The sequence below is a fragment of the Lagopus leucura genome, unplaced genomic scaffold (assembly GCF_019238085.1).
Source record: "Lagopus leucura isolate 7727_CA_CO unplaced genomic scaffold, USGS_WTPT01 Super-Scaffold_100157, whole genome shotgun sequence".
Lineage (NCBI taxonomy): Eukaryota > Metazoa > Chordata > Aves > Galliformes > Phasianidae > Lagopus > Lagopus leucura.
The window spans coordinates 19161781-19183082 of NW_024962334.1; the positions used below are offsets into that span (position 1 = coordinate 19161781).

Consider the following 21302-nt stretch of genomic DNA (forward strand, 5'->3'; position numbering starts at 1 on the left):
GTTTTCTCTTGCTGCTGAGGTGATACTGAAGTATTAATTGAAGATTAATCTCTAAATTTGTAGTTGCTTGCTTTTAAATCACTGATGTATTTGTCTTTCATCTCTGCCAGGTGTGCTGGTTCATTCCACAAATAAATATGCATTATCCCAAGTCCTCCTTGAACAGCGTCACAGAATCACAGCATAATTTATGTGATTAACACATTAGGCTAGAAGTTGAGTTCATTGCCAAAACTGTATGGTGCAGCTGCTTGAAATGTCCTCTCTTTCAACATACTGGAGTTTGGGATGTTTGGAACTGCTAGGAAGATGCTCAGGAATTGGCAGACTGGGTCCACCTTTTGACGAATGGTGATGTTAACCTCTGTATTTCTACAAGCACAAGTTTCATTGTGCTAAGTATGACTGACAAGTCATCTATGTCTTTATATTAAACTGATTTGCCTTTTCAGAACTAAAACAATAATTCAGCTACTTCTCCACTGAAAGCTGCACACAGGTGTTTGGTGCACTTAGGCACCAAAATAATTTATGTGTATTAGCCTCGCCCTTCTTGACGTTAAAACAGAAATATTTTTGTTGTTTTCTTCAAAAAGCTTTCAATATGATGAATCTCCAATAAAACCAAATGCAGCTTCTGATGATTTAAACTGATCTTTTCAAAGATAAATCAGATTCCATGGTTAGCACTGTAATCATGTTGTCATGCTTAGTGTGATTATTCACCTTTTAAAAGTAATGGTGAAGTTTTTCAGGTTCTGCAATCTGTAGCTTCTTGTAATGAAAGAACAGTATATGTATCAATTAAAATTAACTGCTAGATGGAGCTTTACATTTATGATCCCCAATCCTGTAGGAAGTTATCTACTGACCTCACATTTAACTCAAGTGTAAAGCTAACAGGCATTTCAAGACTGAAGTGAACTTAGTTTCATTCAAAAATAACATTTTGCTAAGCAAATATTTGTCTATCATTATCTCCCACCTTAGTGCTAAACAGTCACTGTGTGCATTTGAGATCTGCAACTGTAGAAGTTGAAGGTTGAAGCATATGTTTTAGTCTGTGTTGACCTGAATTTACCACCAAATATTCAGTTAAGAAGGTTTTTTTTTTCTGTTTGTTTGTTTTGGTTACTTTGGGATTAGTAACTATGTGGATTCTGCTTATCTTGGGAGAAAATAGAATGAGGAAAGATTTTTCACAATTGCTGTGCGTCGAACTGGTATCTGCTACTTGCATTTGGATTGAGTGCTAGTACGAGTACATTCAGATTAAATGAACTGTTTTTTTTTTTTTTTAACTTTCTCGTTTAGTTTGGACAGCACTGATTAACAAGGATTTCTTTAGAATTGGATACGTTTATTGTGTTGACAGAGCACAGGCAACAGCTGTAGTTAACATCTTATGAAATACAGTGCTAATAAAGGCGATTAACATTATTTTAATGGACATTTTTATGTTGTAGTGATCTGTGTAAGCTTTCATAGTGAAGTACAGTTAGTACATATAGTAGTACATCTACAGTACTAATTACATTTATTACAATGGCTTTTGCTCTGTATTTCAGCCATATTCTGTGCGGTGGACTGTTTCACAGAAGCATGCTAATAAAAAACGTCCTATGAATGCAGCAGTTGATATTAGAATAAATAAATGTTGAAGTTCGTTATAGCTGTCTGAAGGCCTCTTAGTCATGAAATACTTTCATATCCATATTGGTCCCAAGGGTTTTGAGGATAACTGTGGCAAGAGGATATATGTTCTAAGGAGAATATGTTCTGTACAGAGCTTTCCAAATCTAGCGATGTGAGCTCTCTGTCACGTATGTTGTTTCTCATTTTTACTGTTGTCATTGCTCTAAAACAAAAATAGGAATCTGATGTGGTAGGTGCTCTGCAAATGAAAAATACAAGGGTGTACAATTCAAATTTGGTGCCTGGATGACTCAGGTTACTCACTGCTTATAATATTAGTCTTTGAATGAGAAATACTGGAATAGTATCATTGCAGCAGTGCCCTGGGCTAAAGAGCCATTCTGAGAAGTGGGACCAATTAGTACTGGCATGGCAACTGCACTGCTTTAGAGTTGTTGCACTGAGTGTTTGTGTGCATTTTGCATTGAGTGCTGCTGCAGATATATCTTGAGTTTCGATTCAGAATCACAGGAGGGCAGCTGGAAGGGGATACCTTGCCTTACTCCGTGGTTTATTGCATCGTGAATGGCAGAGATACCTGTGCAGAGACGGTTATTAAACGTGTGCCAGATATTTATATGAAGTAAATCTAGCCCTGATTTGGGAGTAAGAGCAGGTATGTGAGGTAACAGACTTCGGAGGGCTCTCCCAGGTCTGTTTTCTTGATTGTTTCCCTCCTCCATTTCCCAGTTAATTGGATGGAATGCTCTTACTCTGGCTCCTGCTGAGGGTAGAACTGATTCTTTTTTTTATTGCTAATACATTTTGAGACCCAAAGCATTTCTTAAATTTTAATGCTAGCAGACTGCTTGTATATAACGTGATACCAAAGGCTGGGGCCATGAGACAGAGAAGGGGATTAAAAACAGGAAGGTAACAAGATACTTTCTGTTGCATTTCTAATGAGATGTTCAAAGCTGATCAAAGGGAGCACTGATAGGAGAGGGTAAAGCCAACAAATGTATTCATGTTTACCTCATTCCCTAGAATGTCATAACCTATGGGACAGGCAGCTCCTGATTGATGGGCTGAATGTGGATCTCCCTAAAAGAGCTGACCAGTCTTGCAGCTCATTCCCAGACACCTGTGCAGCCCCTATGCTTTAGCTCTCCTGGGCAGATGGTTTGTGAAGTCTATTTCTGTGTGTCTAGCTGGCAGCAGGACTTCTGCCCAGTGAAGGTAGGCATGCTGACCTACTTACAAGATCTGTGACAGGAGAAGGGGAATATGTATGAGTTTATGAAGAGCACACTTGGCTAAGAATCTCCCTGATGTGCAGAAGTGCCAGTGAGCAGAGTGGGTGCATAACCTGATCTGGGTATTGCAGAGGGGTGAGTTGTTAATAAATGGAGGAGGAAATTAAACAGAATAGGAACTCAGGGATCTTGGACCAAAAATATAAAGGAGATGAAGAAGCAGAAATGATGAAAGTTGAACGGAAAGGAAGAAAAAGAAGGAAGCAGCTTGAAAAATGACAGTACTGAACACAAGAAAGTCTTTGCAGGAGTGAGACTTTAAGACGTGGTGCAGAAGAAAGGATGTTTCCAGAGATGGGTGCTGTTATGAGAAAAGGCAGCAGCTGGAGTAGAAAAAAAAATGGGACTGGAAAGTGCAGTTTGGAGAAACAAAATGGGCAAGTCAGTTCTTAACAAGAGTATCTTAGACGTGGTGGCTTTGAGGCTGCTGTTTGAAAAGGAAGTACCTTCTGGCTTGAAGACTACACATTAACTATTTGGATTTAAAATTGGAAGACATAGTTTCTCTGGGAATTTTTTTTATATCAGAAACATTATAGCAAAAATTGGTTTTCTGTCCTTAATACGTAGTGGTGCCCCAAACTGTATCTTTTGTATGACACTGTCATACCTTCTGTAGTTGATATATTGTTTTACAACGCTGCCAGGCCTAGTTCCTAGTTTTGGCCTTGCATCCAGTTTTGCGTGCCTCTTGCATCTTTTCACAACTTGCCCTTGCAGAGTATTGCTGTTTCCAAACTTGAAGGTTAGAACAGGGACAAGAAATGAAGGGAAATGGGCACTGGAAGTCAGACAGGCTAAGACCCTCACAAATTCCTGGCCATTCTCCTTCCAGCTCTGGCATCAAAATTTCTAGTGTCTCAGAAGGGAAGAGAAAAGAAGTTGCCTCTTACACCTCATTTCCTTGGGGTCTCTTCACAGTACTTCCACGTTTTGTTCCCAGGGGAAAAGAAAACTTTGGATTAGTTGTCTAAGGAAGTTAGCCATGTAACGTTATTAAAAATGTATAAAGCTAGGAGAACCCATGGCAGAAGTGTATGGGAATACGCTGATTTTCACATGCTTTTGCTTGTTTTCTGCTGTCTGCTGTTCTCTAAGACTTCATTGGGGAAGGAAATCTGCTTTTTGTATTGTAGTTCTTAGTGCCTCAGGAATCTGGTCAGTGTCTGTGGGGATACTTGATCATGAAAGCAGACCTTCAGAAGCTGACAGGTCTTGTACTCAGTTTGCGAGTGTGACACAGCATTGAAAATGCCTTTATTGTATGTGTGGTTTAGACTTCATGCAAGGGTAGTAGCCATTGGACTGCGGGCTGACTGCGGGCTTAGGACATTTGGCAGTGTAACCTACTATATGAGCAGAAGTCCTAGCTTTGCACGGAATGCAGGAAGGTGGTAATGACTGCTAGGACTGTAGTGCCTTGCCCAAAGCAGCAGACCCATCAGCTATACTAAAGATCAGTACAAATGCGAAGCTTAATGCTAGTGAAAAACAATTATTTTTTTCGTAATTATTTTGTTGAGTAAGCCTCTAATGAAAACAATGCTGAAGATTCTGAATTACATTTAGTTTTGTGTTGCTCACAAACTTCTTCAATGACAGGCTTGTTCTCTGTCAGAGACATTTAAGGAGAGCAGATGAATTCATGTGGTTTAGATTTAGCTCTCTTTTTTTTAATGTATGTAATGTTTGGTTTGTAAAATGTATCAGTAAGAGCATGCAAACAAAAATAATGCCTTTTGTAGCAGTTTATGATGCTGAGTTATGCAGGTTAAACCCTGAGATCAATTTAGTTTAGTTTTTTTTTTTTTAAAAAAAAGGGCAGTGGCTGTGGTGGCCCTAAGTGCACAGCAGTTAGGTGAGATGGATATGTGAAACTCAACATTGTTGCAGAACATGCATTGCTGAAGGATGTTATTTCTGAGACTGTGAATTCAATTATTGCTACGAAAGAATTGGGGTTATAGTGGTAGTTTTTAATGGTAAGGGGACATAGGTAATGATCATTATAGAGAATTGAGCAGTTTAGTCTATGGCTTGTACATTTTTGGTTTGATAAATTAGTTCTTGTTGTCTCTGCACTTGCTGGTGAGAAGCATGATTTGTACTAAAGTAGCAAATTCCGGTCATAGACTTGGAAAGATTTTAGTGTTGCTTGTTGCTTAACCAACAAGCAGATGTGAAATGTTTCTTCTTTTCGAGCATTTCTTCTTCCTAGTCAAACACTGATGTAACTGCTCTCTCCAGTATTGAATAAACGGTCCCCTGTTAGAAAAACTGACATCTGGAAGACTCTTCACAGTACTTCACATAGCAATGTTCTGACTCAGCCATTAGTTGTCAGAGCTCAAATCGGGGTCATCCCAAGAAATCTGTAATGCCTTTAACTTCTAGCGAGAGCTTGCCTGAAAATCTGCTTAATGTTGTCATTCAAAATTTACATGGTTTCATTAGACTTATCAAAAGCAATGAAAAATGCAGAAGTACGTAACACTGATAAAGCCCTTTCACCTTGCTATTTCAAATCACGTTTATGGACAATGAATTTAGCTTCCCAGTAGCCCTGGGCAGAGGTATTATCTCCATTTTATGGAGAAGAAAACTGAGTTAGATTCAATGACTTGTCCAAGGTCATACGTAAGACTGACAGTATTGGAAGGAAAAAATGTCCAGGCTTGTCTTAATTACATGGTAATTTTTTTTGAATAAACCGACTGTCTTAGAAGAAATACATTTGTGTTTTTTGTCTTTGGGCTTTAAATATATATATTTTTTCAGTGTGAATTAAAAAAAAAAAAGGGGGGGGGGGGAGGAAGTATTTTCCTCAGACGAGTGATTCTCACAACTGAGAATATTAATAAGAATTTTTTTCCCCTCAGACTTGAGTTGACTGCTTCCTACAAAAACTTTGTTGTGGTCCACTCTGGCTCTGTTGCTCTCTGTCTTTATTTCACAAAGCTGCCCTCATTATTTCACGTTCGTACATTTGCATATGTACAAGAGGGAACAGCTGCTTTCTGCAGGGATTTTGTGTACTCATTCATATTCCCACAGTGGTGGCCTTGTTCTGAAGCACACTGCTACCCTGTGGAAAAGCAGAAGAATACACAGGCAATATAGAAATCGGTCTGCTATTAAACATTTACAAAGTACAGCAGTGAAGGAAAAGAGTAACCACAGAGTTTCATTTTAAAATCTGAAGTAAGAGCCCTATGATGAAGATGTATAAAAGTCTCTCCCTCTTCCTGGAGAATAATGGGAAAAAAAATCTGTTCAACAGAAATTCTGCGGAACTCTTCGAAAACAAACAACTCCTTCCAAACAAAACCAAACTAATTCAATATTATTATTAAGAATGCGTTGTGGTTTTGTTTTTTATTAAAAAAAAAAAAAAAAGTAGTGTTTGATTTTCATTTGAAGATTATTTGGGCCTAGATAACAAATATCTGTTCCCATATCCATGAACAGAAAATTATGCCTCCATGTTGCAAAACATTTGAGGTTTCCAGAGAATAGTTTTTTGTTCCTGAAGGTTTCTGAATAGCTGTCCATTCATATGAGTTTAGCCCTTCCTTTTTTTTTTTTTTTTTACACTTTAACTGTGTATTTACTTAATGCCTGTTAGATTTTAAGATTATTAAAATTAAAAAACAAAACCAAAAACTAAATGACAAAAAAAAATTATCTCCATAAATTAAAAAACATAAAAGCTCTAATCTGAGTGAGAGATGAAGAAAACTAAGACTCTGGCTAGAGATGTGGGAACACGTTAAGGAATGTAATTTGTGCACTTTGAGTTTTGGGAACTTTAGAAGACAACAAATGAATTCTTTTTCTTTTTGTTTGTCTTTAAAATTTTGAAGCATCACGTAATGACTTTGAGGAGGAACTTTGAGTTCAAGTGTACACAATTGTCTTCCAAAGCATAAAGATATGTATATACGTGAAGAGGTTGAAAACTTGTGCAGTTGAAATGGAATGTGCTGAATGTGATAGTCACGACTATCACACTTAAAATAACTTAATGCACTGCAAATATAATTGTGTAACATTTACTTTCTCACTGGATATTTTTTCCTGCTATTTTGCAGTCGTATACTGTTGGAGTTCTTGTTTTTGTAGTAGTAGGTAGTATTAAAATATTTTCAAGAGAGGGGAGAGAATTATAAATATTCTGCTTATGGATAACTGGGGGGAAAAAAAAGAAAGGTCATAGTCTGACCTACAGACCTTGGCAGTGTCCTTTAAACAATCATTAATCATATGTAGTGCATCAAATCATCATGTGCAAGATAACATTAGTGACCTCTCCAACTGAGAATAACAAATGACTTAATTTTCCTTTCTATACATGACAGTAACGTTGACAACCTCTATGTATTTTTTTTGCCCTGTACCTAATCAACTGATCATTCTCAACACAAAATTTCCTTGGAGTACATCTTTTCGCTCCTGTTTCTGCATTATATGAACCTTTGCAGCAAATGTCTAATGGGTTAGTCATCATGTTTATTTCTGTTGGGATGTCTGAAAGCAAAGAAGTTCCACCATCTTTTATGCTGATGAAATGGTGAACTGAACAAGGGAAAGTGGATCATGTTGATGACTTACATTATTGAAATTTTGTAAAGCTGCGTTTCAAAATGTTGTTAAATGCACACCATTCCTGAAGATTCTTGGGAAAGTGTTCATCGTTCATAGCATTTTGGGGAATGCCTTTACTCATACAGATCTTAAATAATCCGTACAGCTTCTACATTGCCTATATAAAAATCACTTAAAATTCCTAAAAGTGGCATTACTGGTTATAATTGGACTGGAATATGCTCAGAGATACGTCTTCATATGCAGTTGGAGAATCAGAGTAAATATTTTAGAGCTAAACTGAAGACTTAATTGCCTGTCAGCAGCTGAAAAGGTCTTGTAAAACCAATTATAACCCTAAGATGTCTTTGTGTCTATTCTGTAATGGCCAACGTTGCAGCAAGGAGTATAGGATTGCACAGAATCAGTGTACACCAAAGAGTTAACACACACCTTAGGCAATACTTCATGACTGTTGCTGCCTTCTCAGAAATTGCCTGAGGATTTCAGTGTTCTGGCCTGTCAGTCTTGCCACTACCCCACCACCTGCAGTCTGATGGCTCCAGCTGTTTTTCTTCATTCTGCAGCCTGGCCTTAGCAGGAGCATTGCTAGCACCTGCATAGCTAGGCACTGCAGAGACTTGCAACTCATTGGCTTGCACTGATACTCATTTACTCCTTCTCTACAGATTTGGAGGCAAAAGTAATGTACCGTCCTGCTGACACCTAGGGATGCTGCAAATCAGCATCCTAGCATTATTTTGTCTTTTTCTGGTGGAGTCAACTGTTGACCTGGCTCCCCAGACATCTTCCTGAGCAAATTTCACTGCAAGGCAGCAGGATGCTGTGTATCCGAGTGCAATATATTTTAAGATTTTGCTACAGTTGCTGACTTTCTTGGTGGCATGAATTTACTTATTTGTTGTTTCTGGCACTCTTAGGCTGTTTAGAGACCAAATGAGCAGTTGTTACTGCTGGTTGCTAAAAACGAAATGGTTTGCAGAAGAATGCTTACGAGTAGAGAAAATCTCACTCAGCACTCTAAAATACCATAATACCTTGTAATTTTTTATTTTTTTTTTTCCTTCTGAAATCGTAATTAGTGGCTGAGTAAACTCTAGGTTTTAGCCACATGGCTGGGCCACTGGAAACTTTCAACACAACCCTCAGAGTGGAGGTTTCACTCTCCATCCACTGGTAACAGGTTCCAGACCTACTCAGGGAGATTCAATTTATGAACATCTGTGTAAGAGAAAGATTAATAAATGATTAATAAATTAGAGACACTATACGATTTATAATCCTCCGCATATCTACAAAGTGCCTTTTTCCCTAACAGGCTAAAAAATCCTAGCGTGCCTATTAACAAATACGATTCAGGTTTTATCTTTTTTTTTTTTTTTTTTTTTTCTTTCATTTTGATGACTTGCCTTAAGGGAAGATGTAGAACTAAGTTAAAAAACAAATAAATAAATAAATATTCTTCTCTAACTTTGACTGGCCAAAACTCCTCCCAGATTATGCTGTGGTGTAGGATAATAACTGTGCCTTGTATCTCTTGTATTTTTACTCAACCTGAAAAGGACAGCATAGATGTAGGCAGATGCAACATTCTCTATTTGTCCCCAAGTCACCACTTCTACCTTTAGTTGGTTCATCAGGTCACTCATTTTTAAAAAGCTGTTTCCTTCTTAAGGTGGAGTAGAAACAACATGTTGACCTGTCCTGTGTTGCAGCTCACCTCTTTCATCATTTAGATGATATTATTCAGCAGTGACACCTTTGTGTTTAATAACCAAGTGATAAACTTTAGGTTGCTCTATGTAGTAGCATCTCTTCACTTGTATTTTTTGGTTTTAAAGATTGACGGAATCTCAACAGTGAAACACACAGAACAAATCTGTGTGCTGACTTTTGAGTTGTCTTACTTAACATGATTCTGTCATTGCAGAATCTAATCCCTCTTGCTCTTTGCTTTAATGGCCTTCACTGCTGAAGTCTATTATTGCCCCTTAAATGCTAGTGCTCCAGCCTCACTTTTTTTTTTCCCCCATGCATCTTTCAAATTATAAATCAAGCACATGAAGTTTTTGATGTGTGCACTGACTGCCTGGTAAATAGGTAAGTGTTCCTTGCTCTGTCAGCAGTGTTTATGTCCATTCCTGAATCTAAATTGTATTTCTAGAGCGAGATGGATAAATTAGGTTCTCTAGTCTAGTAATTAATGTATCAGCCAAACCAGCATGTTTCAGCACTGATTTATCTGATTTTTTTCTTAAGGCTCACCTTTCTTTTTTCTTCTTTATGGGGGGGTGGGAGGTGGAGGAGTTCATTTCAGGAAGCCACATAAAAAACAAATAAACAACCCCCCATAGCCTGGGTGAGCTTACCATATGTGTTTTTTCAACTATCTTTCTGTGAATCAATAATTGCTGTTATGAAAATGAGCTTAATTCAGTGATGCTACTTCAGCTCATTTCTTTATATAAAGGATACTAATTTGTTTGTATTTGCACAGATGGCCATTTCTTTTTTTTTCCACTTGATATGCTGCAACATATTCCTTTTTTTTTTCTTGTTACTATAGAAATTTCTTGCTCTAAAAATTCTTTGAGGTAACTGTATTATAATGTGATGAATAAAAAATTCAGGAGATTATCTTTTGGGGCTAGAAAATATGACAGTAGATGCTGCATCTAAGAAAGAATTAAATGGAAATGTGATAATATGTGAGGGGAAGTTGCTGAGACTATTTGTAAACTTTTGATTTCTAAATGTAGCCTTTAGGCTTGGTAAGAAAAGCTTAATGTTTGTAAAGATTATCCTGACAGCAATACGCTGGGTCAATTGTCAATACATGCTTAGCATGAGGGTATGTATTAATCTGCTACAGCTACCACTGTAAGTGGTTGGAATAAATAGAGGGCTCAAGCAGATGAAGAGGGATTAACTGTGTAAATTGAGCAAACTCTTCAATCACTAAACCAGTGATTTTACAAAGGATTAGCCTGCTTTTACAAATATTGATTACTGATTTGTTACTCTGAATGAAGATGATATAACTTCTGCAGTTGCTGTGTAGTACGCTATGTGAAGTGTGCATCATTCATATTAATGGGACTGTCATAGACATTATAGAAACTGACAGATTTATTATGGTAGCGCTGTTAGCATTGTCATAGTTAAGGTTGTGTCAGCATCTCCATTAAAAGTCCCATATTCATTTTTGATGTTCATAGATCAGCTTTAAAATTTGCTCAGATGAAATTTTGGCAATACCTGTTTGTAGCTTTGACACAATTATTATTTTTGTGTGCTCTTAAAGAGAAGTGAAGCGACAATTTTTAAATTGGAAGAAAATGCTGTATATGACTTGTAAAAAATGATTTACTTTCCTTATTTTTAGCTCAGCTTTTGAATAATACTATTCTCAGTAATTTCATTAGGCTGTGTTTGTATATTTGTTAACCAGTTGAAACAGAGTTGGGGATGAGTGGAGATTAAAAGGGAATTTTTGCATAGATGAGCTCTTTTGCCTGTCTAAAGGCTCGTCCGGTTCTTTCCAGCGGTACTAGTTATATGAAGAAGATAATTACTTTTCCTACAAACCTAGTCCCAGATCATAGTATTCATCACTAAATATTATTGACCAAGCAACAGCACTTAGTACATTCAGCTGATTCATACACCTTTAATGTTAAAATTGGCATGAGTTTCAAAAGCAGTACATTGACCAGCTGGGTTGGCTTTTGAATTCTTAGTTTAGGTTGAGATGGGCTTAAGGAAAACACAAATGTGCTGTAAAGGGAATCGAGGAGTACAGGATTGGAATTGGAGTTTGAAAAGTCCCATTGATACTTATTCACCTATTTCCTCATTGTAGAAGTCTTTAGTTTTAAAAAATGCCCGTCTCTCGCAATGTGTTCTCCATCCAGTCTTGTGGACAGGTCACAAAAGAATCCAGTTACAGGTATTCACTCAGTTCTCCCCAAGTTGTAACCTCCACACTGCTGACTGTGGTGGTAATTTTGATTTGTGAACTTCCAGTACCTTACCTCTTTGGAATTTCATATTGCAGATGCTGAAGAAACAGAAATCTGGATGTTTTTACTGTGGGAAAAGACAAACAAGCATTAAGGAAGTCAATAGGAGTGACTTCTTCACTTTTGAATTTCAATGCCATAGATGGTTTCCAAAGATTTTAAACTAGTTACTGCCTTAAGAGATTCAGATATTTTCAAAACAATTTTTCTACATAATAAATGATACTAAATTTGATGTGCGTTTTGTGTTCAGTAGTGGTAAATTTGAAGGTCTTGTGTGAGATTTCCTTTTGTTTTTATTTTGAAAAGGCTTGTCTTTATGTGCAGATGGCACTGGAAACTTGTATCTCCATCTGAATCCACATTGGCTTTTGGATGCAAAGGAGTTTTCAGCATTCACAGCTTCACTGGTCACAGCTTTTTACTTAAATTATCAGTAGTAGAAGAAATGGATGAAAATGTAGCAATGAGGCAGAACATTCAAGCCATTTTGTGTTTGCAGTAATACACAAAAATGTGGAAAATGAAAATTGTAGCTTTCTTGGACCCTCTCACATTGAACTCTACAAAAGCTACTTTTCAAGATTTGGTTCTGTTTTTAGCTGACTGTAGGAATTCTAATCCCTTCCTTCATACAGATGAAAGATTTCCAGCGCCAACCAGTAATGTTAAATTTTGTTTTGATCAGGGATATGAGCTGTTGGAGCATTTAAAATGTTCTAAGTGTTGTATGCATGTTTCCTTTCAGAAGCTTAGCAGACCAGGACTTTGGCTAGGAGTCAGAACAGTTGGAACTTTGCAGCCTGCAGAGCTAAGCCAAGAGGCTGCCACTTGGCATAAGTGACTTCCATATATAAAACATTGTACAATTTATGCTGGGGTTTTTCGTTGGTGTTTTATGATAGTCTGAGAATTTCCTTCTTTCCCTGGATTTCTTTGGTGTTTGCTGATTGTATATCTAGCCTGTTATGCTTCTGGTGAGAGCAGCAGAGAAAATATCCCCCTGATGAAATGGCCCTATCACAGATTAAAATTCACAGTGGATGATTTTTTTTTTTTCCTTTAATAAGAAGCCTTAAACTAGTTTTTGAAACTAGAAAAGCTAGAAATTGAATAATTTAGGAAAGGATTTTTACACAAAAATTCTTCATTAGGAGAAGATACAGTGCAAAAAAATACTGAGAAAAGCTAAACTAAATGGGAAAAAAAGTTCCACACTTTTTGAAGAATGTTGCTTGAATAATATTACCAAAGTCTGGATAGAAGTCCCAGAAAAGTCCCCAAACTTAAATTTGTATAGATCTTGAGAGCTGAGTAATAAACACTTGGATTAATAGGATGCTGAAATTAAAGAACACAAGCTATTTATTTTAAAATACCACTTGAAAGTTCATTGTTTAGCTTTGCAAAAAGTGATATTTGGCAGATTTTCTACTAAAAAGTCGAGTTAAATAGTTGTCATTGTTTACTGTCAGTTTAAGCTCATTTACTGAACAAAACATGCCAGTAATCCAAAGAGAAAATTTTAGACCTTTCAAAACTAAAAAGAGCTAGGGCAAAATTTAAGAAGTAATAGAAAATTTCTTGTTTCCATTACCATAACTTTTTCTTAGGACATTTTGATATGTGGTTATTTCCAAGGGTTTTGCTTATGTTTACTAGGTGGTTACTTAAAAACTGTGAACTGTGGTGTACTGTAGTATTACCTTTTCCAGATGTTTTAGATGTTAAGCTGAAAATTGTTTTTTTTTTCACCTGGACATTAAATGCTAGCTTTTAACTTGCTGTTTGATAAAAGCATAGGACTTTTTTCCTATTAGTCATCTGGGAATACAGGAATCATGATGTGGTTAAAGATGCTATCCATATGTATTTTGACATCATGCTGGTCATGCTCCAGCTGTATGCTCTTTATTCCTGACCTTGTAATTTTCTCTGATTAGCTAACAGCACCTTCTGCAGTTCAACTATTGTGTAGATATTCTGGATCTTTAGTTAGGGTTTCTAATCAAAATTGGATGTGTGTGCTTGTCTGTGAGATGATCCTGGGAAATTTCAGCTTGCCTATGTCATTTCATGAGAATTTCCAGTGCCTCTAATTGAACCATGATGGTCTTTTTGACTTCCTTCTGTCCGCAGTGCAAAGGCATTTCTTTTATCTGCGTGTTTTCCTGTATATTTTATTTCTGAAAATCAAGTAGGAAGCTGAGCTTCTTGTTACATAGGCAGAATTTGTATTTTCAATCTTTACAACTGCTACGCTTTTCTGTTAGCAGCAGTATGTGCCTCTGCATGATGGAAACCTCTCTGTCTCTGTCTAAGATGACTGATGAACAGTAATGATGCTTGGAAGAACTTAAGCGTAACTTTTAAGTTTCCATGCCCTGTATTACAGTGGCATAAAAGTATGAGAGAACTCTGTGCAAGATAACTTCTCTTTGATGTTATATCTCCTTTCTGTTGTCATGCCTCAGTCTTTCTAAAACAGCTGAAGTGAAGAGTAGAAAACACTGCATCTTTGCTTCACTTTTAAATATTATTAATTTTTATTATTAAAAATTATTATTAATTAATTATCCATGCTGAAAGTCAAATTTGGATCAAGGGGCAAAAGCCATTAATTCCTTTCCACGATAAGGTGCTATAGAAGATGTGACTGAGGGTGTTTCAGTACAGTTTGAAAGACAACAAAAGAATGTAGAAGACCAGGGCGATATTAGTTTATGAAGACATTGTAAATATAAAGTTTAGATGAGGAGTGTGTGATCCAGGATGATTCCATTAGGTGGTGGATCTTGGTGAATGGAGACTGACTGGCTGACTCCAGTAGTTCGTTAAAAAAAAAAGTCTTCATCAGATGAAATGCGTTACAGCTATTAAGGAAGCTTTGCACAAAAAACAGATGAGGGTTGAGATGCCATAGACGTAAGTTTTTTTTTACAATTTAAAAATCTAAATACACATTTATTTAATTATGGGATAAATGAAAATGACTGAATTTCAAGCATATAAAGTGTTTAAAAGAGCTCAGAGTTTCTGTAAAGAATATATCACAGTGATTTTTAGGCTGCCTGGCCCACTGCCTTCTCCTGAACTAGCAGGAAGGAAGGGAGGAGAGATCCTCATACCTCTCTCCTTACAGGGAGGAGTAGGGAAGAAATAGTCAACATTTAGGCCTCCAAGGGTGTAATACTAGTGCTTGTAGCCCAAACTTCAGATCCCAGATTAGAAAGAATTAACTGGAAACAGATGCTGCTTTAAGTATACTTTAATAAAATACACTGCTGGCTCTTCTTAGAGGAGTGTATTAAGGCAAGTTATTCTGAGGAGGTTATTATAAGTGATTAGAAAACACAATGGTGAATGCTGGGCATGGCTCAGGAGCAAAGCTCTATAGCCTGCACTTTCTTGGAAACAGACACTTTGAAGACCAAAACGCTAACTTTTCTTGAACAAGCGTTTCAAAACTAAATGCTACATTTGTTGCTCCAAATGAATTATGTTTTCTTTAAGATTTATCTTTTGTTTCTTGCATGTTAGACTGATTCACCACTACTAGGCTAGTACATTTGCAAAGTACTGAAGTAATCTTTGGGAAGGTGCTTGTGGCAGTTAATGAAGCTAATAAGATCTTGTAATTGTCCTACTGATAGCTTTTCTTTAACCAGAAGACTCTGGAAAATAGGAGTTTTTTTTTTAAGTTCAACATACATTAATTTTCACTTCAAAAAAAAAAAAAAACAAACCCAAAACAGTAGGGAGAAGGCACGTATACAAGAGTAAAACTAATCTTCTTTAGCCTAGATTCACAGTGGTTGTGAAACAGATGTGACCCCACTGTATTGCTGTGTATGGATTCAAAGATAATTGAATCCCTCTGCAGTAGCTGATAAAAACGGTAAATGCTATATTTCTAGGTGAAAATAAATGGAGATTTACGAAGAATTTTGGGTAGAATGGAAAGAAAGGGGAGGAAAACACTTTGCATGTAGCTAGAAACTTTACTCCTTCTTTGCTCAGACTTTAACAAATACATCAGAAAAAGTTTGTGAGTTTTCCTGAGAAATATCCCAAAAGCTCTCAGCTTGAGAGAAAAAGAAAAATCTTAATTGTAACATTTTAACATGCTTTAATACTTATGAGCAACTCTTTTGTTTTTGGAGAAATACCCAGTTGCATACCAGCTTATAAGGTTCCCTTTTATATTGCCAGAACTTTTTTCTGTTAGAAAACAGACTTTTTACTAGCAAAAATTCAGAGTGATAGATTTCAGTTTCTCATTTGGTGTAATTGGGTCTTCAATACGATAAAAAAGAAGCTGGAAAAATGAAATTAAAAAGAAAGTCATTACTTTCAAAAATTACATTAAATATAATGAAACAGAATTCACTTTTTGTTTTTGTTCTCAGTAGAGTCAAATTAATATATTTTGGCTTGAGTTTTCTTTTGCAAGGACTGAAGAATGGTGGATGATTCTTATTTGAGCAAGAAAACTTTGCCATTATAATATTTAGACCTATGGGCCTGTAGGCAAGCAAGATGTAATTAACCACTTAGCTGCACTGAGTTACACTTATCTCCACTTCGCCTGTTTAGCTTCCCATAAGCACGCTAAGCACCTCTTTAGAATGCACTGACCTCTAATTATTTCTTGCTTTATGTATCCCTTAGCCCACATTGAAGAAATGAAAAATATCCCTATTGGTATGCAGTGCAGAATAATACAACCTAGTTTTGTTTTATTTGTTCTGTATGCAGAATGAAATTTCAACATCACTCTGTTCCCCAAAACTCAAAATGCGGTGCATAACGATTAAATTTCATGCTTTATCATGTAAAGTGACACCGATTAAATTGTTTTTAAGTAGTGGGCTAAATTCCCTATTGCACTAGGGTGCAAAATTGCATTACCCAGGCTTTTGACTGTCACATTACTAAGGTGTGAAAATTATAGCCGTGGCATGAGCTTTATTTTGACATCTTTCTGAAGTCATAAGATGCACTGGATTTGTGGGATTTTTACAGTGGAACCCTTGCATTAATACATCTATCTTAATAGCATTTGTGCCTTTCTGAAGTCACAGCATGTCTGGTAGAAATTCTGGCTTTACTGGAGTAAGTTTTAGCCTGGCAGTAATAGCATTATAATAACTGTCTTGGCACAAGAGCACCTAGAACCAAGAGGAAGAACCTAGTATGTTATATGTGTGATTTACTTTTCTCTAAGATTTGAAGGTTTATGCCTCATAAATATTTTAATCCAGTTTTTGTATGCATCAGTCTGAGAATATGCAAGTGAAGCCTAGCCTGCAGATTTCAGTTTGGAATGCGTTGCAGTAATTCCCACCAGGATAAGAAGAGAAATTATTCTAGAATTCACCTGTGAGTGGGAAGTCAAGAAAGAAGGAAAACCTTTAACATTAAGCAGATGGACCTCCCTCCTTTTTTATTGGATATTTGAGATGCAAGATAATCATCTTCCCAGATACTGGAAAGGATAGACATGATTTGTCATATCGAAAGAATAAAGTTTAAGACCTAGTTTATGAAGTAGAAACTTAAGAATGGAAAGGAGACAATTTTGTATTCTCAACTCCCCATCACAGGCCAGGCTGCAGGAGCTGCATCTTAAAGAGTTCACAGAAGCAACTGTGAACTACAGAGCTGCAAGCCACAGACCACTTCTTGACACAGTGCTACTTTAGTCTGATATTTACATCTGGTTTCAAAACCTACAGTCTACCAAAGGAGAAAACAGGAAAGGCCATGGACTCTGCTAATGTCTTAATTCCTAGATTCTTGAGATATATCTGGAAACAGAACATACAGGAGCAAAACAGGCAGCAAGACCTACTGATGTCCTCTTTTCGGGCTGATTCTGGGAAAGAAATTTTGCTCTGATCAACTGAAACTTAAATCCAGCCCATTTCACCTGCATTTGCGAGGAAAGGGAAAAACATTCCTGTCCTCAACCTCAGTATGGAACCGATATTTAGGAATTCAAAGCTTTTGAACTGTGAAGGAGCATGTGACTTGAAGCACGTTGTTTAATTTGCTTTCTAAATCTTTTAAAAAAAATAGTAATACATTCTTTCTTGGCAGCCTTTCTCTGTTGAATAGATTTTCTGGAGTAAGAGCTGTCTTATTCAAAGTTCTGTATAGAGATCATCTGATGTGTCTCTGATCTCAGCTGCTAGTGTAATGTAAACACATGCTGCTTTACTATTACAAAGTTTTGGTCTAGTTTTTTAAAATGTTTTGTGCCAAGCTTGTTCTATTCCAAATGAATGAAGAAGCAGCATTTTGAATGAAAGCAATAGCAGAAAACCAACGTATTCTACAAGTCCCAAACTTCTGGTTGGGAGTTTCTGTGTCTGAGGGTTGCAGTTCCCTCCAGATCAGGTTTGAGACATGGAGAAGAAGCAATAGAAGAAAGGTAGAGAGATGACACAGTTTAGGGGTCTTTGCTGGCTCTAGGTGGTATCTGGAAGGAAGTTGCCATTCTCTTTTCCTTCTCCTCCTTGTTTTTATTACAGTATGAGGCTAAGAGTTGATCTGTGTTTGTGCCTTCTTCCTGCCACATATGCACAACATCTGCGGTTAATAAGAATCTGAGAGGAGGTGGTTCTTTCTCTTTCCTTTATCCTTTAGATAGTACTTATTGTCCCTCCCCTTCCTTCTGGACATACAGGGGAACGAGGGAGGGAATCTAGGCTGATTTATGCTTTTGCTTTCATGTACAGCTGTATGTGTCTGAGAATATTACAATTAGGTCCCTCTCTCCTGACCTTTCACTAAAGACCCTCATATTTTGTGGTTCCCAGGCTTCTCAGACAGAAGTAGGATAATAGGCCTGTGATCTATTTCTGCTTTAGCTACTTGCAGGTTTTGGCCAACAGCAATGCTGACCAGCTGCTCCTTGTTTCGCGGAGTTCCTGCTGCAACTTTGAGCAACAGGAAAAGAAGCTTCATTCTGAAGTGTTACAAAACCAGTGGTAGATGTTTTTTTTTTTTATGAGCTTTTTAGTACCAAGTACAAAATCGATGTAATTTCAGAAAATGCTATCATCAATTTCATCCCAACTTGCCTCAGCAGAAGCAGCAAAACCAAGAGTCTTGCGGGATATTGATTCTCTGGTTCTGTGTAATAGGTAAGTCAGATGAGGTTGTACCTATATGCAGAACAGCATGGAGTCACCTTATTATATTTGGGGCTGTGTGTCCCATTTCGCTTGGCTGTTCACTAAGCAAACACTTGCTAAGCTTTCTCTTCAAGAAACAAAACGAAACAAACAACATCAAGTGCAATCAATTGCTGAAGTTCTTAAATTGATAAATGTAAGTGAACTTGTTTTGTTTGTTTACTTAGATTTTCTCGCTTCCACATCTGTGGGGGTGCTCTGTTCTAAAATATGCCCTACGTGATGAGGTAAAGCTGTAAGTGTTGCACACTGATGCCTCCCAATGACCAACTGAAAGCAGCACACTACGTATGTTTGTAAAGCTTTTCCCCTTCTCTCCGCCATAATATCATCATTAGATCATCTTTTAAGGAGGTATTAAACGTAGCCTCTAGCATCCAGCAAGTGTCTTTGTGTTAAATTCTCATTTGATGTTGTACAGTGGTTTCATATGGATCTAGCACAGGCAAACAGCTGCATCACTTTAAGATGCTTGGATATGGAGCCAATAGCTTTTGTACTTTTAATGCAGTATTAAGCATTCTGAGGAAGTTGAAATAATATCAAGAGTAATGTCAAATTGAAAATAGAATCACTGGAAATGTCAATATATATAAAAATCCATTTACTAACTTGTGATACCCAACAAAATCTTAAATCTTCTGTTGTCTGAAGAGCAAGTTTTGTTGTTTAAGGAATGTATTCTCATTTAGAGGACTCTCACAGTTTTAACAATAATATTCTTCATATGCTCCTACCTCGTTTTTTTGTATTTCTCCTCACACAACTGTATTTAAATATGGCCTCGATAATCCAACTCATTTTTGGATGCCAATTAAAAAAATAAATCTATTTTAAGGGACTACCTAAAAACCCAGGAAGTAGGCATCACCTTCCTGAGACAGTGTTTGCAGTTCAAGGTCAGACAATTGATCTTTAACCCACTGTACGTAGTTCAAAGTGGTTGTTTAGCACAGGGGTTGTCTGCTAATATAGTGTTTTTTTTGTGCTTTTATTGGTGGAACTTAATGAGATTACATATATTTTGGTGAATAATTGCTGCCATGTAAGCTTGCCACCTACCTACAGTGACTCTTATGAATATTTGATGATAATAAGTAGTAGGAACTCTACTGTGATCCTCACATGCACTTAAAAAGAAAAAAAAAAACAACAAGGCAGCACAGGAATAGCTTTTGTTCTGCTCTTTTGCTTGCAGTAAGCAGTGTGACATTCATATAAGTGCTATTAGACATATCTAACGTGTTTCTCAATACTAGCAGTTTCATTTAAGCCATAATTTTATTCATTCAGCATGGGAAAGCTGCAGGGTGGAAGATGCAATTTTTATCATCTAGACTTCTTTTTTAATGTGAGGTAGTTAGACTAGCTAGTCTCATGCTTGTAGCTGTGAATTTACAGTTGAGAAAATATTATTTTGCAGGTGCAGCAGTTTTTGTAAAATCTAGAAATAATATATGTAGATCAACAATCTTGCAGATTTCTGTGGAAAGTCTTTGGCCTGTTTAGCGTTGCCTATAAACCTTATTTACCTCAGCAGTGCTTTACTGTCATGTTGCACATTAACAACGTCTGTCAGTAGTCAGTAGCAAGTGCTACTTTTTGTCATCCCTTCAACTGGGCTTTTTTTTTCTTTTCTTTTTTTTTTTTTTTTGATATGCAGTATAATATATGTTTTTCACCTTGTGTGTTGTTTCAAGATGTTTTTGCATGGAGCTGTTACTAAACTCAGATTACCTATGCAGTTGCCTTGGATTCTGATGCTTGGTTTTGCTAGCACATTTGAAAAAAAAAAAATCACTGCTCTATTACAGGCTTGCTGTACAGACCACATTCAAATCACAGGCTGACATTTCTAAGTTGCTTGCTTAATTTATATATTTTTCTTTTTGTTCCAAAACTTGCAGGGGCTGCTACACAGCTATATTTTTTCCATGCTGAAGTGGTGATGACAGCAGTGACAGTTTTGACATTCATAGTTATTTGAGCTTTTTGTACTTGAATGATCTTGTATAGTAATTACTTTTTCCCATAGTCCTGTGCGTTACGCATGTAAAAGTTCACTAATGCTACTGTAGTATTTTTCCTGAAAAGCAGGAGTTCACAGAAATTCTTTTTCTTTCAGGGAATCAGTTTCCTCCTATTGCAGCTCAAGATCTTCAGTTTGTTCTGAAGGCTGGATATCTGGAAAAACGCAGAAAAGGTCAGTTTAGCTGTCTTTGTGAAAATCGTTTAGTTTGTAAGTCGTGTTTGGAGGTTCTGTGTGCCAGTATTTGTAGTTGTACATGCAAATAACTTCATACAGAGTGATAAAATGGAACAGCAGTTGAAATGTAGAATCATTATTATGCAAAAGAAAGAAGAATGCATAATTGCTCCTGTGTTGTTAAAAGATGATCCCATTTCTTTATGGACTGAAAAAAAAATCGTGCTGTGAAAGTCCAGCGTCAGCCATAATTCAGAGACTTTTCAGATATTTTTGAAGAAAACATTAGGAATTTATGTAAAAGTACCATATGTTG

The 21302-nt window shown here is 36.8% G+C and overlaps 1 protein-coding gene across 2 annotated transcripts in view; it reads left to right on the forward strand.

The window, feature by feature from the left end:
• Window positions 1-21302, forward strand: part of SKAP2 (src kinase associated phosphoprotein 2) — a 109984-nt gene that overhangs the window by 44033 nt on the left and 44649 nt on the right. For both annotated transcript variants that reach the window (XM_042888834.1, XM_042888835.1), the window contains one exon: window positions 20906-20983. In XM_042888834.1, the coding sequence (XP_042744768.1) occupies window positions 20906-20983 (78 nt within the window). The remainder of the gene's footprint in view (window positions 1-20905; window positions 20984-21302) is intronic.